At 42.7% G+C, this 18,772-nt stretch overlaps 1 protein-coding gene across 2 annotated transcripts in view; it reads left to right on the top strand.

Annotated features, from left to right (window-relative positions):
• The first annotated feature begins 9,874 nt into the window (after positions 1-9,874).
• nr3c2 (nuclear receptor subfamily 3, group C, member 2) overlaps positions 9,875-18,772 on the top strand; it is an 85,192-nt gene continuing 76,294 nt past the window's right edge. The window contains exons 1-2 of one of the 2 annotated variants that reach the window (XM_084931647.1): positions 9,875-10,069; positions 11,886-13,712. In XM_084931647.1, coding sequence (XP_084787773.1) covers positions 11,905-13,712 — 1,808 coding nt within the window. In that variant the 5' untranslated portion in view covers positions 9,875-10,069; positions 11,886-11,904. Of the gene's footprint in view, positions 10,380-11,885; positions 13,713-18,772 lie in introns of both variants that reach the window. The other variant, XM_084931646.1, reaches the window with a different exon arrangement.

Below are 18,772 nucleotides of genomic sequence, written 5' to 3'. Positions count from 1 at the left end.
TGTATTTTCTTATTAATTTTAAGCTTTTGGTCAAAATTACCATTATGGACTACAAAGCCAGCGACACTGCGCCGATCAACGCCGACTCTGCATTCACCAACGAGCTGAACCAGTTCTACGCCCGTTTCGAGGTTAGCCAGGCGGCTAATGCTAACTACCGCCTGACTACCGAGGACAGTGACGTCATCAGCGAGAGACCGGTGATCAGCATCGCGGAGCATGACGTCGAGCGGCATTGAGGAGAGTGAACACAAGGAAAGCGGCGGGTCCAGACGGCATCACTGGCCGTCTGCTGCGCTGCTGTGCTGACCAGCTCACAGGTGTGTTCACCTCCATCTTCAACGAGTCCCTGGCGAAGTCTGTGGTCCCCACATGCTTCAAAAGATCCACCGTCATCCCTGTGCCCAAGAACAACAAACCCTCATCCCTGAACGATTACCGGCCAGTTGCACTGACCTCAGTAGTAATGAAGGTGTTCGAGAGGCTGCTGAAGAACATCATCTCCTCCTCCATCCCAGACACCACAGATCTGCTCCAGTTCGCCTACCGACCCAACAGATCCACAGAGGACGCTATCGCCCACGTCCTGCACACCACCCTCAGCCACGTGGACAAGGAACAGGGTAACTATGTGAGAATGCTGTTTGTTGATTACAGTTCAGCATTTAACACAATAGTGCCCAGCAGACTGTTCACAAAGCTGAGGGATCTGGGACTCAGCAGCCGTCTGTGTGCATGGGTGTTGGACTTCCTCACTGGCAGAACTCAGGTGGTGAGGGTGGGTAGATGCGTCTCTATCAGCATCACCATCAACACAGGAGCACCACAGGGATGTGTCCTCTCGCCACTGCTCTACTCCCTCTACACTTCAGACTGTGTGGCCACCCACGGCTCCAACACCATTGTGAAGTTTGCTGACGACACAGTGGTGTTGGGCGCCTTCTCCAACAACGATCTGGCGAATCTGGCATCATGGTGCCAGGACAACCATCTCCAGCTGAACGTTGGCAAGACCAAGGAGCTGGTGGTGGACTTCAGAAGGAGTCAGCACAGAGACTACAAGCCCATTATCATCAATAGAGCTCCAGTGGAGAGGGTGCAGTCCTTCAAGTATCTCGGTGTCCACATCTCCTCAGACCTGACATGGTCTGCCCACATTCAGGTCCAGACCAAAAAGGCTAGGCAGCACCTGTACCACCTACGACAACTGAGGAAGTTCAGGGTCTCTCCAGAGATCCTCAGGATTTTCTATATGTGGAGAGCATCCTCACACAGAACATCACATCCTGGTTTGGGAACAGCTGTGTTAAGGACACCCCCCCCCCCTACACACACACACACACACACCCGCCCTCTCACATCATCCATAAGTGACTGAGACAGGACTCTCTTCTAGAAACTCTAAACCCACCGGCACAATGTAAATTTCAAATTCCTTTAATTTTAAATATGTTCATATTGTGTATTTTGTAAAATAGTCAGATTGTCTATTGTTATTTAATTCACTTAATGTACAGAATTCACCTGCTTGCTGCATACATGCTACTGCTGCACATTCACCTAATGTATATATTATATATAATGCCCCCCCCCCCTCCCTTTGCACAAGTCGAGGAGCGTGTCAGGTTACATTTCACTGTGTGTTATACTTGTATAACTATACATGTAATGAATAAAGAAACTTGAACCTTGAACCTTGAATTTGGAAAGGTTCAGAAAGCATCATTGTTTGGGTTGAAAAGAAAAGATCATTTTGCAACATTATTCACAACCACTCCAGAAAGTATATCTTGTTGTTAAGATACCAAGCTCTGACATGTTAACAACAACTGCCTCTGGTGCTGTTGGTCAACAGGGTGCCAGGGAAACTGTGCTAGTGCTGGCAAAGGAAGAGAAAGGGGGTGAAGGTGTGTTCGGGGGCAGTGAGAGAGAAGAAAAGGTGGAGGTGTGGTGGTGAGAGGAGGGGCTTTAAATGTATGAGCTGACTGATATGATGGAGCCAAGGATGGTTGATATGTTGTGTGTGCCAGGTGGAAGAGAAGTCCACAAGCACCAGAGGTGGATTCCAGCCCATAAAGTTGGTCAAGATAGGGCTGCGCAATATGACCAAAATCTCATATCCCGATATGAGGCATTTCTCATCCCGATAACTATATATATCACAAAATAGTGCATTTTCTGTAAATTCTTTGAATCTCGGGCAACTTATGTGAAGTGTTTTCAGCTGGGCGTTGTGTACCTGGATTCGAGTGTTTTGACCGATGCATGAAACTATATATTTTCATATACAAGTTGTAACGGCTGCCATTTTCTTTGTAGTATTTGGTGTGGGGAAGCGCCTGTACTAATGTTTGAGTCTAAGGTTTATTTTGAGCTCTTGACAGCTTCTCAAACTCTCTCCATACTCTTTCACGTGATTCTTGTGTAGGTGGTTGAAGAGGTTTGCCGTGTTTGAGTCTGTGGTGGGGACCGGTTTGTGCCATAATTTGCATAGTACAGTTTTCTGGTCCGCGTCAGACTTTTCATAACTAAACCATGTCCATGCTACAGAGGTAGCCCCTTGATTAGGAATGAGGGCCTCAGTTTGTTTTGACTGGTACTTCTGTTTGGAGCTACCTGGTTCTGCCTTATCTTCATTTGCCATGCTGGTATCCTCTGTGCCTGCATCCACGTGGTGACCATCCAAACGATGAAAAAATGTTGCCGTAAACTGGGTATTTTGTGACACCATGAAACAAACGATAGCGCATAATATGAAACAATAGATTTTGTAATTTCGTCTTCTGATATATTTTGTCATATCGCACAGCCTTAGGTCAATATGACCTGCTGAAGTAGAAAGAAAGCTGATTTAAGTGACTTTATGTGACACGGTTTTTTATGCCAGACAGTCTGGTCAGTACAATTCAGAAACTGCTGCTCTGCTGGAATTTTCCCACACAATCATGGATTTTTTTCAGCAATGGTCTGAAAAAGAGAAAATATCCAGCGAGCGCAGCAGTGAGAATGCCTTGTTGATGCCAGAGAATGGCCAGATTGCTTTAAGCTGATAGCTTCGACAATAGAAGTATTGATCTCTGATCAGTCTTATTTAGATAGCAGGGTCAAAATATGGCAGACATGGGGTCCTTTCAGGGCTGGACTGGGACAAAAAATCGGCCCAGGCATTTTGACTGGTGACCGGCCCACCATGGTATTATAGGAAAATCCATAAATCCTTTGAATGAAAACAAATGCTGTTGTCACAGTGATGTACACTGTCTTGCTGGTATATATGTATCAGTCTAATAAACTTAAACCTACACCATCCTCCCTATTCTGGTATTCTAAACAGTACCTGAAAGTAGACTGCTTGGTCGAGTTAACCTCCTGAACTATCTACAACACATGGTGAAAACCTGAAATTAAGACAGAGAAGACTAGAGGTGAGACATGATCATTACTGATTACTGATGACAGATTTAGATATATTTTCATAAACCATTCATTTGCCACATCAATAAACAGCATGGCTGGGCAAAATATTTTTTCTAACATGGCAACCTTTAATAAGTGAAAGGAGACAGAAAGACAGGTGAGAAAGAATAAAACTTAATTGACTTTTTGATGGCATTTTACACACAGTACTGGTACAGTATCTAGAAAATGTGGGAAAATACTGGCATCATATACAGTACTTAGCTACTTCTGAAGAAATTATGATGGGACCCTGAAAAAAATTACTATGTACAATAATGGATTTCTATACATTTTACATCAGATGAAAACGTTTGTTGTAAGATTCAGATAATTATTTGTTAAAAGTGAGAAATTTTAAATGAGAATAAGAAATTATTTCTTTGTGCCCACCTCTCCCTGTTGATCCCCTACCTGGCCCCCCTGGCAAAACTTTGCTAGACCCGCCCCTGCACAGTTGCCAGCTGTCAGCTACTTAGAAACAGATCCTGGTGTTATTTGTCTCTCAGAAACAGTTCATAACTTCCCTTCAACTCATTCATGTCACCTAAAAGGTAAACCTGTTTCTCCATCAGCTCTGATGATTCAGTAAGGACATCTCCTGGTTTCATCTGCATGTTTCCCTCTCACCAGATAACCAAACCAATATCATGACCAGCAGCTTTTACAGCTGTGGCTCCAGCGAACATCAGCTGATACTAGAAATTAATATTAAATAAATTCTAGCTGATCAAGCTTAAACGTGCTGCTGCTGTTGTTTAGCGCAACATCCGCCGGTTTCCCCGTTCTGGCGCAAAGTGGGAGATAAACAAACAAGAGAGAAATTGATCATTGATCAGTTTTCATGATTGAAGTAGAAACAGGAGAGGGAGGGGGAGAGAATGAGAGGAGAAGAGGCAGCTGTGCAGCAAAGACACAGAATAACTCCAGCTTTGTGTCTTGAAGTCCAAACTGTGTTCCTTTTCACCTCAATACCAAACGCACAATATTTTCTCTGAATACGAGACGATTCCGTTTTTTACGGGACGGTTGGAAACTCTAATAACTAACCTTATAAATAAAATAAGATAAAACAAGTTCAACATCAATAATATCATAGCACCCGCCCAGCAGTATATAAACTCTGTCATGCTAGCTAGTACGCAGTACGAGTGATTGTAACTGACTGTAAAAGTCAGCATAACGAAATTAAACTCCACCTAAACTTGGTTTATATCTGACCCAGATAGACTGCAGGTCATAACTTCTTACCTGAAGTTCAGTTCACCGCCTCGGGTCTCTGCTCCTCCTGCCTTTCCGTCATCCACCTGCCAGCGTGTTGCATCTGCTGGCCTCCACCACTTGCTAATGTTACTGAATCTGTGGAAGCTCCGCCACCACCAAACAACTGAGTTATTTTTACACATCTCCCAGCATCTGGCCAATCTACCACCTTTCAGTGTTTATACCGTTACGGGGAAAAAACGAAAAAACAACAACAAACAAAACCCGTTGGCCCATAAAAATGAAAAATCACCATGAAAAACCCACCAGTCCAGCTATGGGTCCCTTAGTACCATCATCTCAGACTGGTTTCTTGAACATGACAAAGATTTTACTGAACCGAACCCCACAGTCACCAGATTTCAATCCAACAGAACAACTTTGAGATGTGGTGTAACAGGAGATTCTCATAATGTGCAGAAACAGTGTGATGCTATCATGCCAATATGAACCAAACGTTTCCAGAACTTTGTTGAATCTATCCCACGAAGAATTAAAGGCAGTTCTGAAAATGGGGTCCAAGCTGATACCTGATAGGTGTATTTTTTTTTTTTAAAAAAAGGTCTGTGGTGAGTATATTTAAAGCTGATTAACAAACAAAAACTGCCAAATTCACAAGGTGTTAACGCATGCAAACCTTTATTGCTTAGCATCTTTTATTGCACATCTGCAAAACAATGTCATATTTTATATATATCTCCAATCTCCAATTAGAAAACGCGTCAAATTTATTGCGCAACAGAATCAAGTGACATTTCAACACCAAAGCATACTCGGATGTACACAATGCAATCTGGGCATTTGCTCTTAAAGCTCACTCTACCTTGGCATCTAAATGCTGCGGGAGGTGGGGGGAGGGGGAGTTGGGTGCGGTGGGAGGGGTAGGTGCAAGCAGGCACCAGGAATATGAATTCATAATGTACTTGACACAGTTTTGTTGAACAACACATTATTTAGTGATAATTTTCTGCATGTTAATAATCTGATCTGAAGTCAGGCTGTAGCCTATACGCCGTGTTCCCACTGAATATGTATTTCTGACCACACTGAGGGTAAACATGTTATTTAATCATCGCCGTGGTGTCTGTCATTATTGCTTAAGTAGGGTGAACAAACCCCAGGTGTTGTACACATAGTACGAGAGACTTTTCTGTAGGGAGGCTGGCTGAACATGCTCAGGATTTAAACGATACGTGCCGTCCGTGCAGTCGGCCAACTTAAGGTGAACTGTGATCTGTGTCAAAACGTGGAGCTGGAAGATAGCTTTATTTCTGCTGTGTTATAACAGACATATTAAGGTTTTGCATAACATGCAATTTACTCGTAATAGCATTCTATCTATCTATCTATCTATCTATCTATCTATCTATCTATCTTAGAATCAGTAAAATATGCCTTTATTTTAAATAAGTGTAAATTTTCACACCCATACAGTCATACTTGAATGATTCAGTATGTAATTATACCCTTGGGTGAATTAATTATTATCTTGCCAAGTTGGTTGTGTAACTCTTCAACTTTGCATTTATTCAAATGCTTGCAGTTCGGAGATATGATTTCTGTTAAATGAACTATTTTAGGAACTGGTCAACTTTGATTACCAGGTGAAAGTTAAATCTAATTACCTGCCTCTAAATGTTTAACTACACACGATAACTGTGAATAAAAGTATCAGTCGTCTTTGAAAAGCATGAATCCCAATAAAGTTAGTAAATACATTTTCGCATTTTTTTCTCTCTCTTGCATTTACTCCATAAACTCTCTTTATTATTATGAAATGTAAAAGAGTTCATTCCCAATGTTAATTCACATTTATTAACATTTGCAGTAGCCCAAGGCTAATTTCTTTCACATCCTGCCTACACTGACCATGGCTGCAGAGTTCAGATACAAAAACATGCTAGTTCCCATAACAACCCCATTTAAAATTCAATGGTATGTATGCCCGTGTCTGACCTTCATAGGCTTATCATCCAACTGTGAGGTTATTCAGTCTGCGAGCCAGATACGACAGCATGTACTCCTCATCTTGAAATCTGCATCGGCCAAAGTAAAGAACGGATTTTTCATCCAATCATATTAGTTATAAGAAACTTACTATGGCAAGTAGACGTGTCTAATGAACTGTGAGCTACTAGACCGTGCCTGACCGGTTTCTCCCTGCCTTATAGTCTGCTACCACACAAACACTGAGCTGCATCTGACTGGTTGATTGCCTCTCAAGGACTGTCTGCTTCAAACCAAACTAACACGGGGAGCTGTTTGCAAACTTTTTCATGTAATCCAGTAAAATGTGCTTTTTAAAAAACATCTAAAACAAGAGTCATGCAGCTGCTGAATATCTTTTCCTATTTGGAAAATCTTTTGATGATCAGAGGTATGGGTTAAGGGAAACACTCCTGTATACAGTCACCTACCCCTCAACTTTATGCAGATGAGAAGTGGTCAACTTTCTGCCCTGTTGCTACCACATGACATTGAACAAACGGACATAATACACGGAAACATTATGGATGCTGTGCACACAATCATAATGACTCCACAGAGGCAAGAAATGAAGCTTAAGTGTTAAATGTTAAGTGAATAGTCACCCTTTAGTTTATAGTAATGAAAAGAAATTGCATTTCCCCTCACCTCAGCTTTATTTTTTATTGTTTTTAAGCTCACTTGAGGTGGTGGTGGTGGTGGTGGTGATGGTCTTGCAGCCAAAAACTGCATTGCTTTGGTTCAACCTCAGGAATCGTATTAGCAGTTAAAAGTCAGCTGTTTTCAGTGGAAACGCTCTGTTAAATCTAATTAACAGCACGAGAAAACAGGTGGAGGAAAACCTGCAACTATCTGGTGAGCAGAGCTGCAGCTAAAGAGCCACGTATCTCCCTCGGGGCTTGGTGGAGACTAAAGTAGAGCCAAAAGGAGAGTCAGTGCTTGCATTTATCAGATATTCAAAGACAACTTGTGTGAAAAAGGCTTTTGAATCCGGGATGTAAAAATGCCAAGCTCGATCAAACGCTTGTCTGATGGACTTCTTGGACATAAAGTCAACACATCATCATTTCGACCCATGAAGTCAGAGTTGTGAAAAAAAAGGTGGTAATGGAATAGTTTAGTAACTGGCAGAGCGACTGCATTATCGCTTTATCTGTGAATGGATGACCCTCAAGAAAAACTGAACTGAAACAATAAGCGGATTGGCGGAGGGTGTCGGCGATGGACTTCTTCTCTGATTAAAAACTACATCGGTAATTACCACACGATGGGGACAGGGTCTTCTGCTGAGTTGACGAGTGTTTTGTTTCAGAGTTAACATGCTCCAATTCACCTGTCCCCATGAGGCGCAGCATCCACTTCTCTGTTTTGCAGCCGGGCCTTTCAGCTACTGGAGTTGTCTGCTATGTGTCTAAACTGGAGTGGAAGCCTGCTCCTAATCATGGCAATCACTCATCTGAGAGAAACCTACACACACACACACACACACACACACACACTCCCCCCAATCACTTCAAAACACAGCTATTTTTAAACTCCCATATATGTACAGTGTTTTCAGGCTATTGCGATTATCATTGATTTGTCTAAAATGACAGTGCTTGGAAGCTCAGAGAGATTCAAGGGGGCTCCCTTCAATTTCTACCAATGAGGGAGCCAATTATTACTGATTTCATATCAGCCGTGTTCTGCTGTCAGTCTGCAAATTCTTAGGACTTTGTGACTGTGGAAGGAAAATCTGTGGTGCAAAGCTAAATTAGATTTGCCCATGATGTGTTTGACTGACACCCATTATGTGCAATGGACAAGTGGGAGCTGCATGAATGGGTGTGGGAAACATTGCTTATATCTCAATTCTGCTACGCTTTTTTTTCCTGTTTTTGTGAAGCAGGTCCCCATTCATGGGTGATTAACAGGCAGATCAGGGAGGCGGGCAGTGTTGCTTGGTTGGCTTTGACTAATCTAACTGCTGCTGCCTGGCTTGAGAAATGGCTACAGGCTGGTATGGAGTATCCAGAAAAGCAAAGAAGAGAAACGTTGGAACTTTATTCTACTGTATAAAGTGCCACCCTCATGGTGGAAACCCCTACACGCTGCCTGTTATGCAGTCAAATGAAAACAAAACAAAACCCTACAAAGTGTGACTGACAACTCCACAGATTAAACTGATTATTGGATGTTGCTGGAGTAAAACCAAAGTCAACACCATGAGATGTGGGTCGCGAAATGTAAACAGCAGCTTAATCCAGAAGACAGAGTCACAAATCACGAACCTGAGAACATTTATTTAATTATTTTTTACTTTCGAGTGAAGGCATCTATGGACGTTAACCATGCACTGTAATCATCTCATCACCGAATGTCAGGTGCGACATGCCAGCGAGACAGCGTGAACACGCAGCGACCAGATGGACTCGGATGTGTCACCATCAGGGATGAGTGGATGTCTTGCACTTCATTTTAAAAGAAAGAAGGTGTCCGAATGTCCACACTCAGATAGGAAACATTGTTTGTGGCTTTTATTATTATATTCTTCTTTATGAAGATAGATGATGTGGAAAGAAAGCTACGGGTCTAACACGTAAAAGCAGAAAGTGTGCATTTGGATTCATTAGAGATTAAAGCGTTTTTTGTTTTTACTAATATCGTTTGACATGGACGGAATCAAGTGACAGCTTGACCACTCTGTAATTTGTTTCTGAACAGCATCTCCATCTAGTGGGGGGCAGCCGTCACGCTCTCACCGACTTGATTTCACTCTTCTCTCAGCACTCGCGAGGGTCTCATGAGCTCCACGTTCACCGTGCGCGAGGAGAGGGGGTCGTGCGGGGAAAGCACCTGAAATACTTTCCTGTGGTCTAAAATTGCTGTGCGTGACCGTGACGGGATCTCCGAAGTGTCAGTTGGCAGAAATGACTAATATTGAAAAGTCACAAATGAGAAAGAGAGAGAGAAAATATAACGTAACAAACTTGCAAGACTTCAACAGAGAAAAAAAAAGAAGAAGAAAAAATGAAATCACGAAAGCCTTACTGTCGCCATCACACGAGAGTTTCTTTCACACAGCTCGGTGCCCTATTTCCAGACGGCTCCGTCTACCTGAGCTCCGAGCCCCTCCCTCCCCCTCTACCACTCTCTCTCTCTCTCTCTCTCCCCCACCTCCACCACCTCCCTCCTCCTCGGAGTTTGTGTTGCACTCGTTGCAGTAGGAGGGTCCATGTGCACAGAATGACGTCGCTCTGACTGCAAGTCCGACTCGACTCCTTCGTTTGTTTTTAATTACTCTTCTTCTTCTTCTGTTTTTTTTTCTTTTCTTTTCCAGAATCGTCAATCTTGGAAAAAAAAATTTTCTTACGGCCATAATGTGAGTGTGATTATCCGTCGCTGCCGTCCGACCCATCGCTGTCGTTTCGTCCTGTCAGGAGCAGCGGCTCGCTGTTGAGGATTACTAGTGATAATACGCAGTAGACTTCTCCGGTGTGTCTAGCTGTCAAACTGGCAACAATGTATTGGAAAGAGTAGAGGGGTGAGGAGGTGGGGGGCGGAGAGCACGTTGGTTGATATTTATTGACTTTGCTTCTTTTTTTTTTTTTTTGCGTTTTTCTTTTTCTGTCCTCTGGATTATCGCTGCCCAGCAACACAGCCACCTGACAACTCTGAATGTCGTAATTAAGGTAAGGACGGACGGAGCCCTGTGTTTTGACTGTGCAGTTTTAATTCGAGGTGATAATGAAAGCAAGTCCCCCTCGCAGTTGGAGTCGGGAGAACTGGATACTTACGGACACTGGCCTTGGTGTTGTGGAGGAGAAATATAATAACTTTTAACCGGGACCGTTAGCCTCTCCCCTCCGTGTCTGCTCTTTAATAAAAGTGGCCAAGAAGTTTATGCACTTTAGGAAATCGCCACCGTGATTTAGAGCAGCGTTCGTGGATTTAACGTACATGCGCTCACCTGTCCGCGGAGAGTGATATATAGGGCTGTCAAATTCTGTCTAAAAAGTGGCTTAAATAATTCATACTTTGATCGTAGTGGACGTAATCATTCAAAAGCAATACATGCGAGTTTTAAAGCAAAAAATAAAGAAAAAAGGAGTAAAAAACGGAAACAATGTAGCAGACGGACGGGCTTTTGGCTTCTTTTTTCATCTACTTTTTGTATTCTGCGCACACGCAAAATGCAGACTTGTGCATGTCCTGCAAAGGCAAAGCGATCGAGGCAGGACAACAAGGAGGGGAATTATGAGTCTGACAGCTGTTCGGGTTTTTTTTTTCCTTTTTTTTTTTCTTGTTTTACTTTCAAATTCTCTGCACATGTGCACAGGACAGCCTGTTTTTTTTGCAGACAGCAACACTTTAACGCCGATATCTCGGCCGCTCGCTGCGAGCCCTTCGCGGACTTGCACCGTTGCATGCAAAATAAATAGCTTGAACATTAACCCCAAACCAGCAAGAAATCAATGCAATTTGTTGTGTTTTATCGTCCGATTGTTCCCAGTGATGTTGAATCGTTTTTAGCACACAGGGAAGCCGCTCCGGCCGCCTAAAACAACAGTTCAAGTTGTGTCGCAGCAATGTTGTGGCTGCATGAGCGATAACTATTGAGTGACAGCTTTCGGGCCAATCCATGAATGGGGCCTGATGAAGCTGCTGGATTTCTGGCCGAGCTGGCCAATAGAGACGCAGTAGAGGTGGGAATGAAAAGAAAAAAAGCCCAGGCGACGTCACATACAGATAAATTAACCCTTGTGGTCTGGGTTTCTTTAAGTTATCGCTGCATTCCCTGTAGTGCTGTAGATAAGGGGTTTGAATCATGTGCGAGAGGGAAATACTGTACAGATTTATTTTGGACTTTATTAGATTTAACTTGTTTAAAAAAATATGAGACACTTTAATGTCAAAACAATCAAACAGAGGCTTCACACTGAGAAATTTTCAGTTCCTCCACATTTTTTTTTTTTTTTAGCCTTGTTAGGTTTCACTTAAGTGCAACTTTTTATAAGCTATAAACAGGAGACTGATTAGATTTTAAAGGAAAATAAAATTGCATAATCCTTTAATATGTAACATAATCTTACATAGTCTCTTTATCAGAAAGTAATACTCTTAAAAACCTTTGCCAACTATTGTAGCTCGACTGACCCTTTTTTGTTTGTTTTTTGTCTGTTTGCCATGTTTACTAGGTAACTCAATGAGCCAGCAATGGAGACCAAAAGATACCAAAGTTTCTTTGATGGAAAGGACACAGAGAACAGATGGCCTCAGGTCCCTGGCACTATGGAGTACTGCTGCAGTACAGAGGATTCAAGTCTGACTGGCAGTGATATCCTGATGGACATAGTTAATGTCAACTGCCCTGCTGGAAGCCCGGCCACCAACTGCAAAGACAACAATACAAAAAAGCAGGAGCAGCCAATGCTGCAGCTCAGCCAGAACCAGCCATTTGTTCTCCCACACTTCAACAACTCACTCCTTGGTCATAAGCAGGAAATGGACTCCAAAGAGCTTTCCAAGACTGTGGCTGAGTCTATGGGCCTGTATATGAATGCTGCCAGGGAGGCAGATTTTGCTTTTAACCAGCAGGGAGCCAATACCAGCCCAGGAAAGCTGTATCCAGCATGTGGACGGCCTTTAGAGGAGAACCAATGTGGTCCCACAAAGAGCCCCAAATTGAAGCCATTTGGTTTCCAGCAGCCTAGCGCGACTCCCAGAGAATGCACCGCGGGGACCCCGGTTAGCTCAGCATCTATGCTGGCCTCTTCTCTGTCCTGCAGTCCCCAAACCTCCAGTGCCATTTCCAGCCCCGGAGGCAGCAACAATATGGTGTCGTCTACCACCAGTCCTCCTACGTGCTTTGCGCCTCTGTGCTCGTCTGTCAGTAGCCCTGTCAGCCAGACTTCGTGTGCTGCAACTCTAGCCAACATCAAGCGCAGGAATTCAGTCACATGTAGCCCTGTGGAGTCCAGCACCGTGGGCTCACCGCCACTCACCAGCCCGCTCAATGTCATGAGGTCTCCCATGTCCAGTCCTCAGAGCATGAGTAGTGTGAGATCCCCTCCATCCTGCAGCACTACATGTAACATTAGGTCCTCTGTCTCAAGCCCAACAGCTGGCAGCTGCTCTAGCAAAACCACCAACAACTGCAACACAGCAATGCCCTCTATCTCCAGTCCGGCCACAGCAGGCAACATGACTGTCAGCAGCCCACAGAACCCCTCCTCTGGCGGGTTTCCTGTGTCCAGTCCTGCTGACGGACTGGGTCTGGTGCAGAATGACACGAGCAGCCCGGAAGCAGGGCTGACCAGAGAAACGGACTTCAAGAATTTCGAGTTCCCTAAAGTAGAGATGGTAGACGGGGAGGTGTTCAATGTCGGCTTAGATCAGATGGGGATGGTTAAGTACATAAAGAACGAGCCTGGGACTGACTTCAGGAGCATGTGTTTAGGCAGCTCCAAATGTAACGCGAGCAACACGCCCTTTATCACACAGATTAAGAGTGAGCCAAACAAAAGTGAGGGATGTATGAATCAACAGCCCTACAGTGAGCAGTCACCATCGATTGGCCTCTTCTCTGCGTCTGAGACCACTTATCTGTCCCTGAGGAATAACATTGATGAATACAGTCTTTCTGGTATCTTAGGACCCCCTGTCTCCTCTGTGAATGGGAACTATGAGTCTGATGTGTTCTCCAACAATGTCCTGTGTAAAGGGGTTAAGCAGGAAGCCACAGATGGCAGCTATTACCAAGAGAATAACAGCATGTCCACATCCGCCATTGTTGGAGTTAATTCCGGTGGACACTCATTCCATTACCAGATTGGAGCGCAAGGAACAATGTCTTTCACGCGGCACGATGTGAGGGACCAGACCAACCCTTTGTTGAATCTAATTTCACCTGTAACGGCGTTAATGGAGTCGTGGAAATCTCACCCGGGCATATCCCAGGGGTCTCTCGCAGCCAGAGGTGAAGGATATCCGGGTCAGAACTGCATCTCGGACGGCATGTCGAGGTAAGGAAGAAGAAGGCGTATTTAGGCAGTCTCGGTGTGTGCCTGTTTTGTGTAAATATCAAATCATGTTTGGGGTTTTTTTTTCCCTTCAGTCTACCTGTATAATAGTATGCCTCTCCAGAGTCTCCCATAGATGGAGAGCCAGTTTTTTGTTTAGTTTTTTTGTAATGGGACTCCTGTTGCACAGGGGATTTAGGGCGTTTGCTTTGAGAAGTGCAAAATAATAACAACAACAACAGGGCTTGGGAAAGGCAGCGGAATGCTGGCTGGGGGAACAGGAATTAAAGGACAGGGTCCAGGTCATTGTTGTAGCAGCATGTGACCACAACATCATCATCTCTCTTCTTACAGGCCTGTGTTCTACTGTAAAACAGAGGCAAAGTTTGCTTCTTATCAGGGGCCTGTGTGTACGTACAATAACAAAATTTATTGGTCTGTTATCAGAAGGTCTAGCTGAGACCTTGTGTAATGCAAATATCTGCTTTTATGGGCCCTAGGCCTTTGGCAGCATTATAAATTATGAATGATTGATCACAGGCTTTGGTTGCCAAACTGATGAAATAAACAGTTGATTTTTGTGAGGGTGGTGGTGGAGGGGGTGGAACAAAACAAACAGGCCAAAGGGGGAAAAAAATCTATAACAGCCGCCAATCTGACATAATGGAACTTTGACACAGTTGTTGTGGTTCCAGTGTATTCTACTGTCCCGGCTGCATGTGAAGGAGGTGAATTATCAGCACGATTAATAATAGTGAATGTCACAACCGTAAGCCATAAAACACACAGTTGTGTTGCTGAAAATACATTGCTATATTCGCCTAACAGTGACGGATGCTGCTGTTTATTTACAGTAAATCAAAGAATGGTTTGTGGTATATGGAGAATTTGCACGTATTATAAATGTTTTTAAATAACAGCGAGTGCCTCCTAGTGCTTTATAAAATACACTTTGCTATAATCTGTTTATGCTTGGGGATGTCATAAATTCACAGTTTTTATGAGCTCGAGCAAAGACACACTAAACAAAACCATAAATGACTTCCTGCTTACTTGGATCGCTTTTGATAAAAGTCAGACGCTTGCTGTAAGATAAGTGCAGCACTGTATCCGAGCCTCCGCTGGGATTTTGATGTACATTGCTTTGCTATGTTTGACTGATTATGCCAAGTCCAAGCTGAGCTCGGGCCGAGATGTTGCACAGAACCCCGTAATGGACATGTATTAGATCAAAAGTTTTCTTGATTGAATTAATTAAAAACAACAACAACAAAAAAAAAACCTCTGCAGATCTTTTTGATTTCTCGGCCGTTTTCTATCATTTTCTTCAGCTCAGTTACTATCGTTCAGATGGGAGGGAAATTATTTTAGAAAAAGCTGGCATAATAAAGTGCTTGATCACTGGATATTCAATTAGGTCATCACTAGAAGTATGATTTACTGCAGAATATAAATGTAATCTATAAAATTGCTACTGCTTCTAAGGGGTTGATTGTTCTGTTTAGAATTTACCTTAAAAAGAGAGGTGTCAAACACAAGGTGAGCGGGCCAGAACAGGCTCGTGAAAGGGTCCGCCGGAAGTGAAAATCGTGGAGAAGGAGAGCAGCACTTTTCAGTGCGCTTTGCACCAGGAAGTATTCTGTCTGCAGCTCGTTAAGATAGGCTCATGTTGTGGGAGTGATTGTCTGGACTGTTAATTTCATCTGAGACAAAGATCTGAAACATCATCGTTTTTACAGCCTGCTTACTGACAAAGACGTTACCCTTAGCCAGCCATACGCCTTCAGGGGAAGGTGGTTAAGGCAAAGAGCCGTGCCGACGCTGGTGTTTTGTTTCTAATGAATGTAAACCGACTGATGTGAAAAACAGAAAAAAACGTTGAAATTGCACTTAAATTTCTTAAGATTCCTTAAAATTCTGCTCATCTTCTGTTGTGTAAACGGATGGTTCATTAAACATGAATAGTTAGTCAATGCATGCTGAAAGAAATATAACACTTACATCAAATTAGGCTGCATGTGGTCTGTGATCTAACAGGGGTTTGACACCCCTGTATTAAAAGTTTATGTACTTATAATAACCATCATTCAGTGACACAAGATAACCTGATGAATTCCTTTTAACCTTGTTCACAAAAAATGTTTTTGTCTTGGTGTAATTTTTGTCCTTTTATGTGTTAAACATAGATAGCAAGCACTCTGTGCTCTGTGCCTGCCCCTGTGTGTATCTGTGACCGTGTTTATTTCTCTTTCATCTAAAACATTTGGCCTGATTATCATATCAAAATTACACGCTTTCTCCCGTTTGACGCGCTTTTCAGCTTCATACGTACACACTTGTCTAGAAAGTAGATACTGCGTCTGCTTGTTTGTGCATGTGCTATAACAAGGCTTGCAGCTCTGAGGAGACTGATACAGCCCCGTTACCTTGGAGGCGACCCATATGGCAGGAGCCAAAGCGATGTTGACGGGATCACTGCCACCTTGGTCCTAATGAGATCCAGCTTAGCCCTAATGTCAGACAGGATGACAGTACGAGGTGGGCCACATGGCAGGCAGTCAGGCAGACAGGGAAGCAGACAGATGCAAATATACATGTGTGCATACAATACATGCACGCACACACACGCACGCATACTGTATACATATATATATATATATATATGCATTAGGCAGAAGGCAAGACTGCGTTTTTTCTTCAGAGGTTACTGCCTTCTTTCAGTTTCCTGTTGTACTACTGGTGCTGCATTGATTGACAGCTATACTTAGGCATAAACACAGGCTTAGTGTATCCTGCCTGAAATTTGAAAAAGCACTGCAGGAAAATCTGTGGTACCGTCCAGCTTTGGACTGACTGCATGGTACCCAGGCCCAATATTTCATAGGCAAAAATGTTACGTAACCATTAAAAAGCACAACTAAAACTCTTTGATCCGCTGAAGCCTTGGATGACAGAGTGTTAAATCCCTTGGCTCTTTTTTTCTCACTTTGGTTTCCTCTGTAAATGGTTTTAATTAAAAATGGCTGCTCATCTGAGCAGTCTGGATTACTTTGTGCAAAATGTTTTAACTTAGATTCAGAACAGAGGAGGAAGGGGGAAAAAGGAGTCCTGGAATATTTGTATTTGCGTGATGTTTAATTTAAACCTAAAGTAGAATGGAATATCGCATGTTATTAGAAGCTTGAATGCAGAGATGTTCATTTAATATATGTGTTATAAATGTATCATTTCTGTATTTATTTGATTTTTTTGAGGAAAAAAAATAGAGTGCGCTGCAGTTTTGAAGATATATAAATATGGTAATGATCATAAAATGACCTACATTAGGGCTCTGGATTATGTTTGCTCACAGCCTAAATCTCCAAATCTCTTTTCACCCTATTTAGGGCATTTTTGTGTTGGTTTTCACAGCAATTTTTTACCACATAGAATTTCTCTAAAACTTGTCAGTGCTAACCTTATAATTTCATAATCCGACAACTCGAAGCCAACAATGCTTTTTTCAATTTAAATAAGCCCTCCCTGAAACTTGTAGCTTTCAGCCCAGCAACAGGAAAGTTGCCCAGCGCTGACAGACACTTTCATTTGTTTTAAACTCGCAGCCGGTTTCTATAGATTAAACGAGAGCACGTCGTGAAGAGGCACCGGATTCGAGCAAGGAGAAGGCTTCACGCTGGACTCTGGCCAACTCTCAATGTTCTGCAGAGGGATGAAAAGGCATACTCCTGAGAGCGCGCTAATAAGGCTTTAATTGTATGTTCCTCCACTAAATTAATGGATGGAAATGATTTGATTAATTCAGACACTGCTGGATACTAATATCCAATTAAACCCCAACACCAGGCATGCACAGGGGCTCCCGGTGCATTATGGGTTCCTGACTATGAAGCGGACAGCTGTTTCTTTGGGTTGTGAAAAAGGACGTTACAGGTGAAGGTGCTGGGGAATGGCTTCGGCTCTCACGTGTCTGCCCAGCAGACATAACAGTGTGGCAGAGATATTGTCTTTTGTTGCGCGCAAGCGTTTTAATTATATGCGCTCTCATGTGTGCCGGTGAATATTTAATTATATTGTAGTAATTAAGTGAAGACTATGATCATTTAATTGTGCTGGATATCATTTAAACCACTTATTCTGGCAAACTTCAAGGAGCAAGTTCAGATTTCTGGAGTATTAGTGTTGCTCTTCTTCTATTGTGTAATAAAATGTAATGAATGTCAGGCTGCTTTAGAAAAACTCTCTTAATCTTGAGTGTGTACGAGTTCTTGTTAACTACGTCTCAAGTGCAGCCCTGATACTCATCGAGCGTGAGTGCTGTTTTATGTGCTCGTGAGCAAGATGAGATTTATCATATTTATATATGTATATATGTGTGTAACTAGCACATAATAGCATAGTAGAACTTTTTAACTAATACACTGGGTTTAGCTTTATGAGGATTGAAGACATCATGTTGTCATGCAGATTTTAGTTGTCACGTGTAGACAAAATCTATTAATAAATAAATAAAGAACGAACTAGATCTAAAACTATAGCTAATGATGTCAAAATAATAGATATGTATATTTGTAGCATGTATCTACATATGTCTGTTGCTTTAGGAAGAGACTGGTGAAATGTTTCCCCAACACTGTGTAACCAGCTGTTAACAGCCCACTATAAAGGGGCTCTCAAAGGATGTTGGGAAAATGATACGCGCTATTTATTTAGAAGAAAATGAAGCTACATTACGTAAAACCAATTTAGTCAAAATGCGTTAGCCACAGCGCTGGCACGGCATACAGAATAATCCTTAAATAAAAAGACAGGTATCCTTCTACAATCGAGTTACACGTGTTTTAAATGAAGTTAAATGCTGCACGTAAAATAAAGTAAAGTACAGTATGCTAAAATGCACAAGCACATCCGTGTACGGGGCTTTCTGTCTTCTTGGCTTCAGTGCAGCATTTAACTAAACCAGTCCTGCTGAGCACTCGTCACACTGAGCACAGAATAAAGTAAGGACAGAGAGTAGTCTAAATAGGTTTAGATTTTCAGCCCGTGAATCGTATTAATAAAATAAA

Source organism: Perissodus microlepis, chromosome 6, assembly GCF_051167445.1.
Source record: "Perissodus microlepis isolate ML-2025 ecotype Zambia chromosome 6, ASM5116744v1, whole genome shotgun sequence".
NCBI lineage: Eukaryota > Metazoa > Chordata > Actinopteri > Cichliformes > Cichlidae > Perissodus > Perissodus microlepis.
Note: the sequence above shows the minus strand (reverse complement) of the source record. Positions and strands in the feature narration are given on the sequence as shown.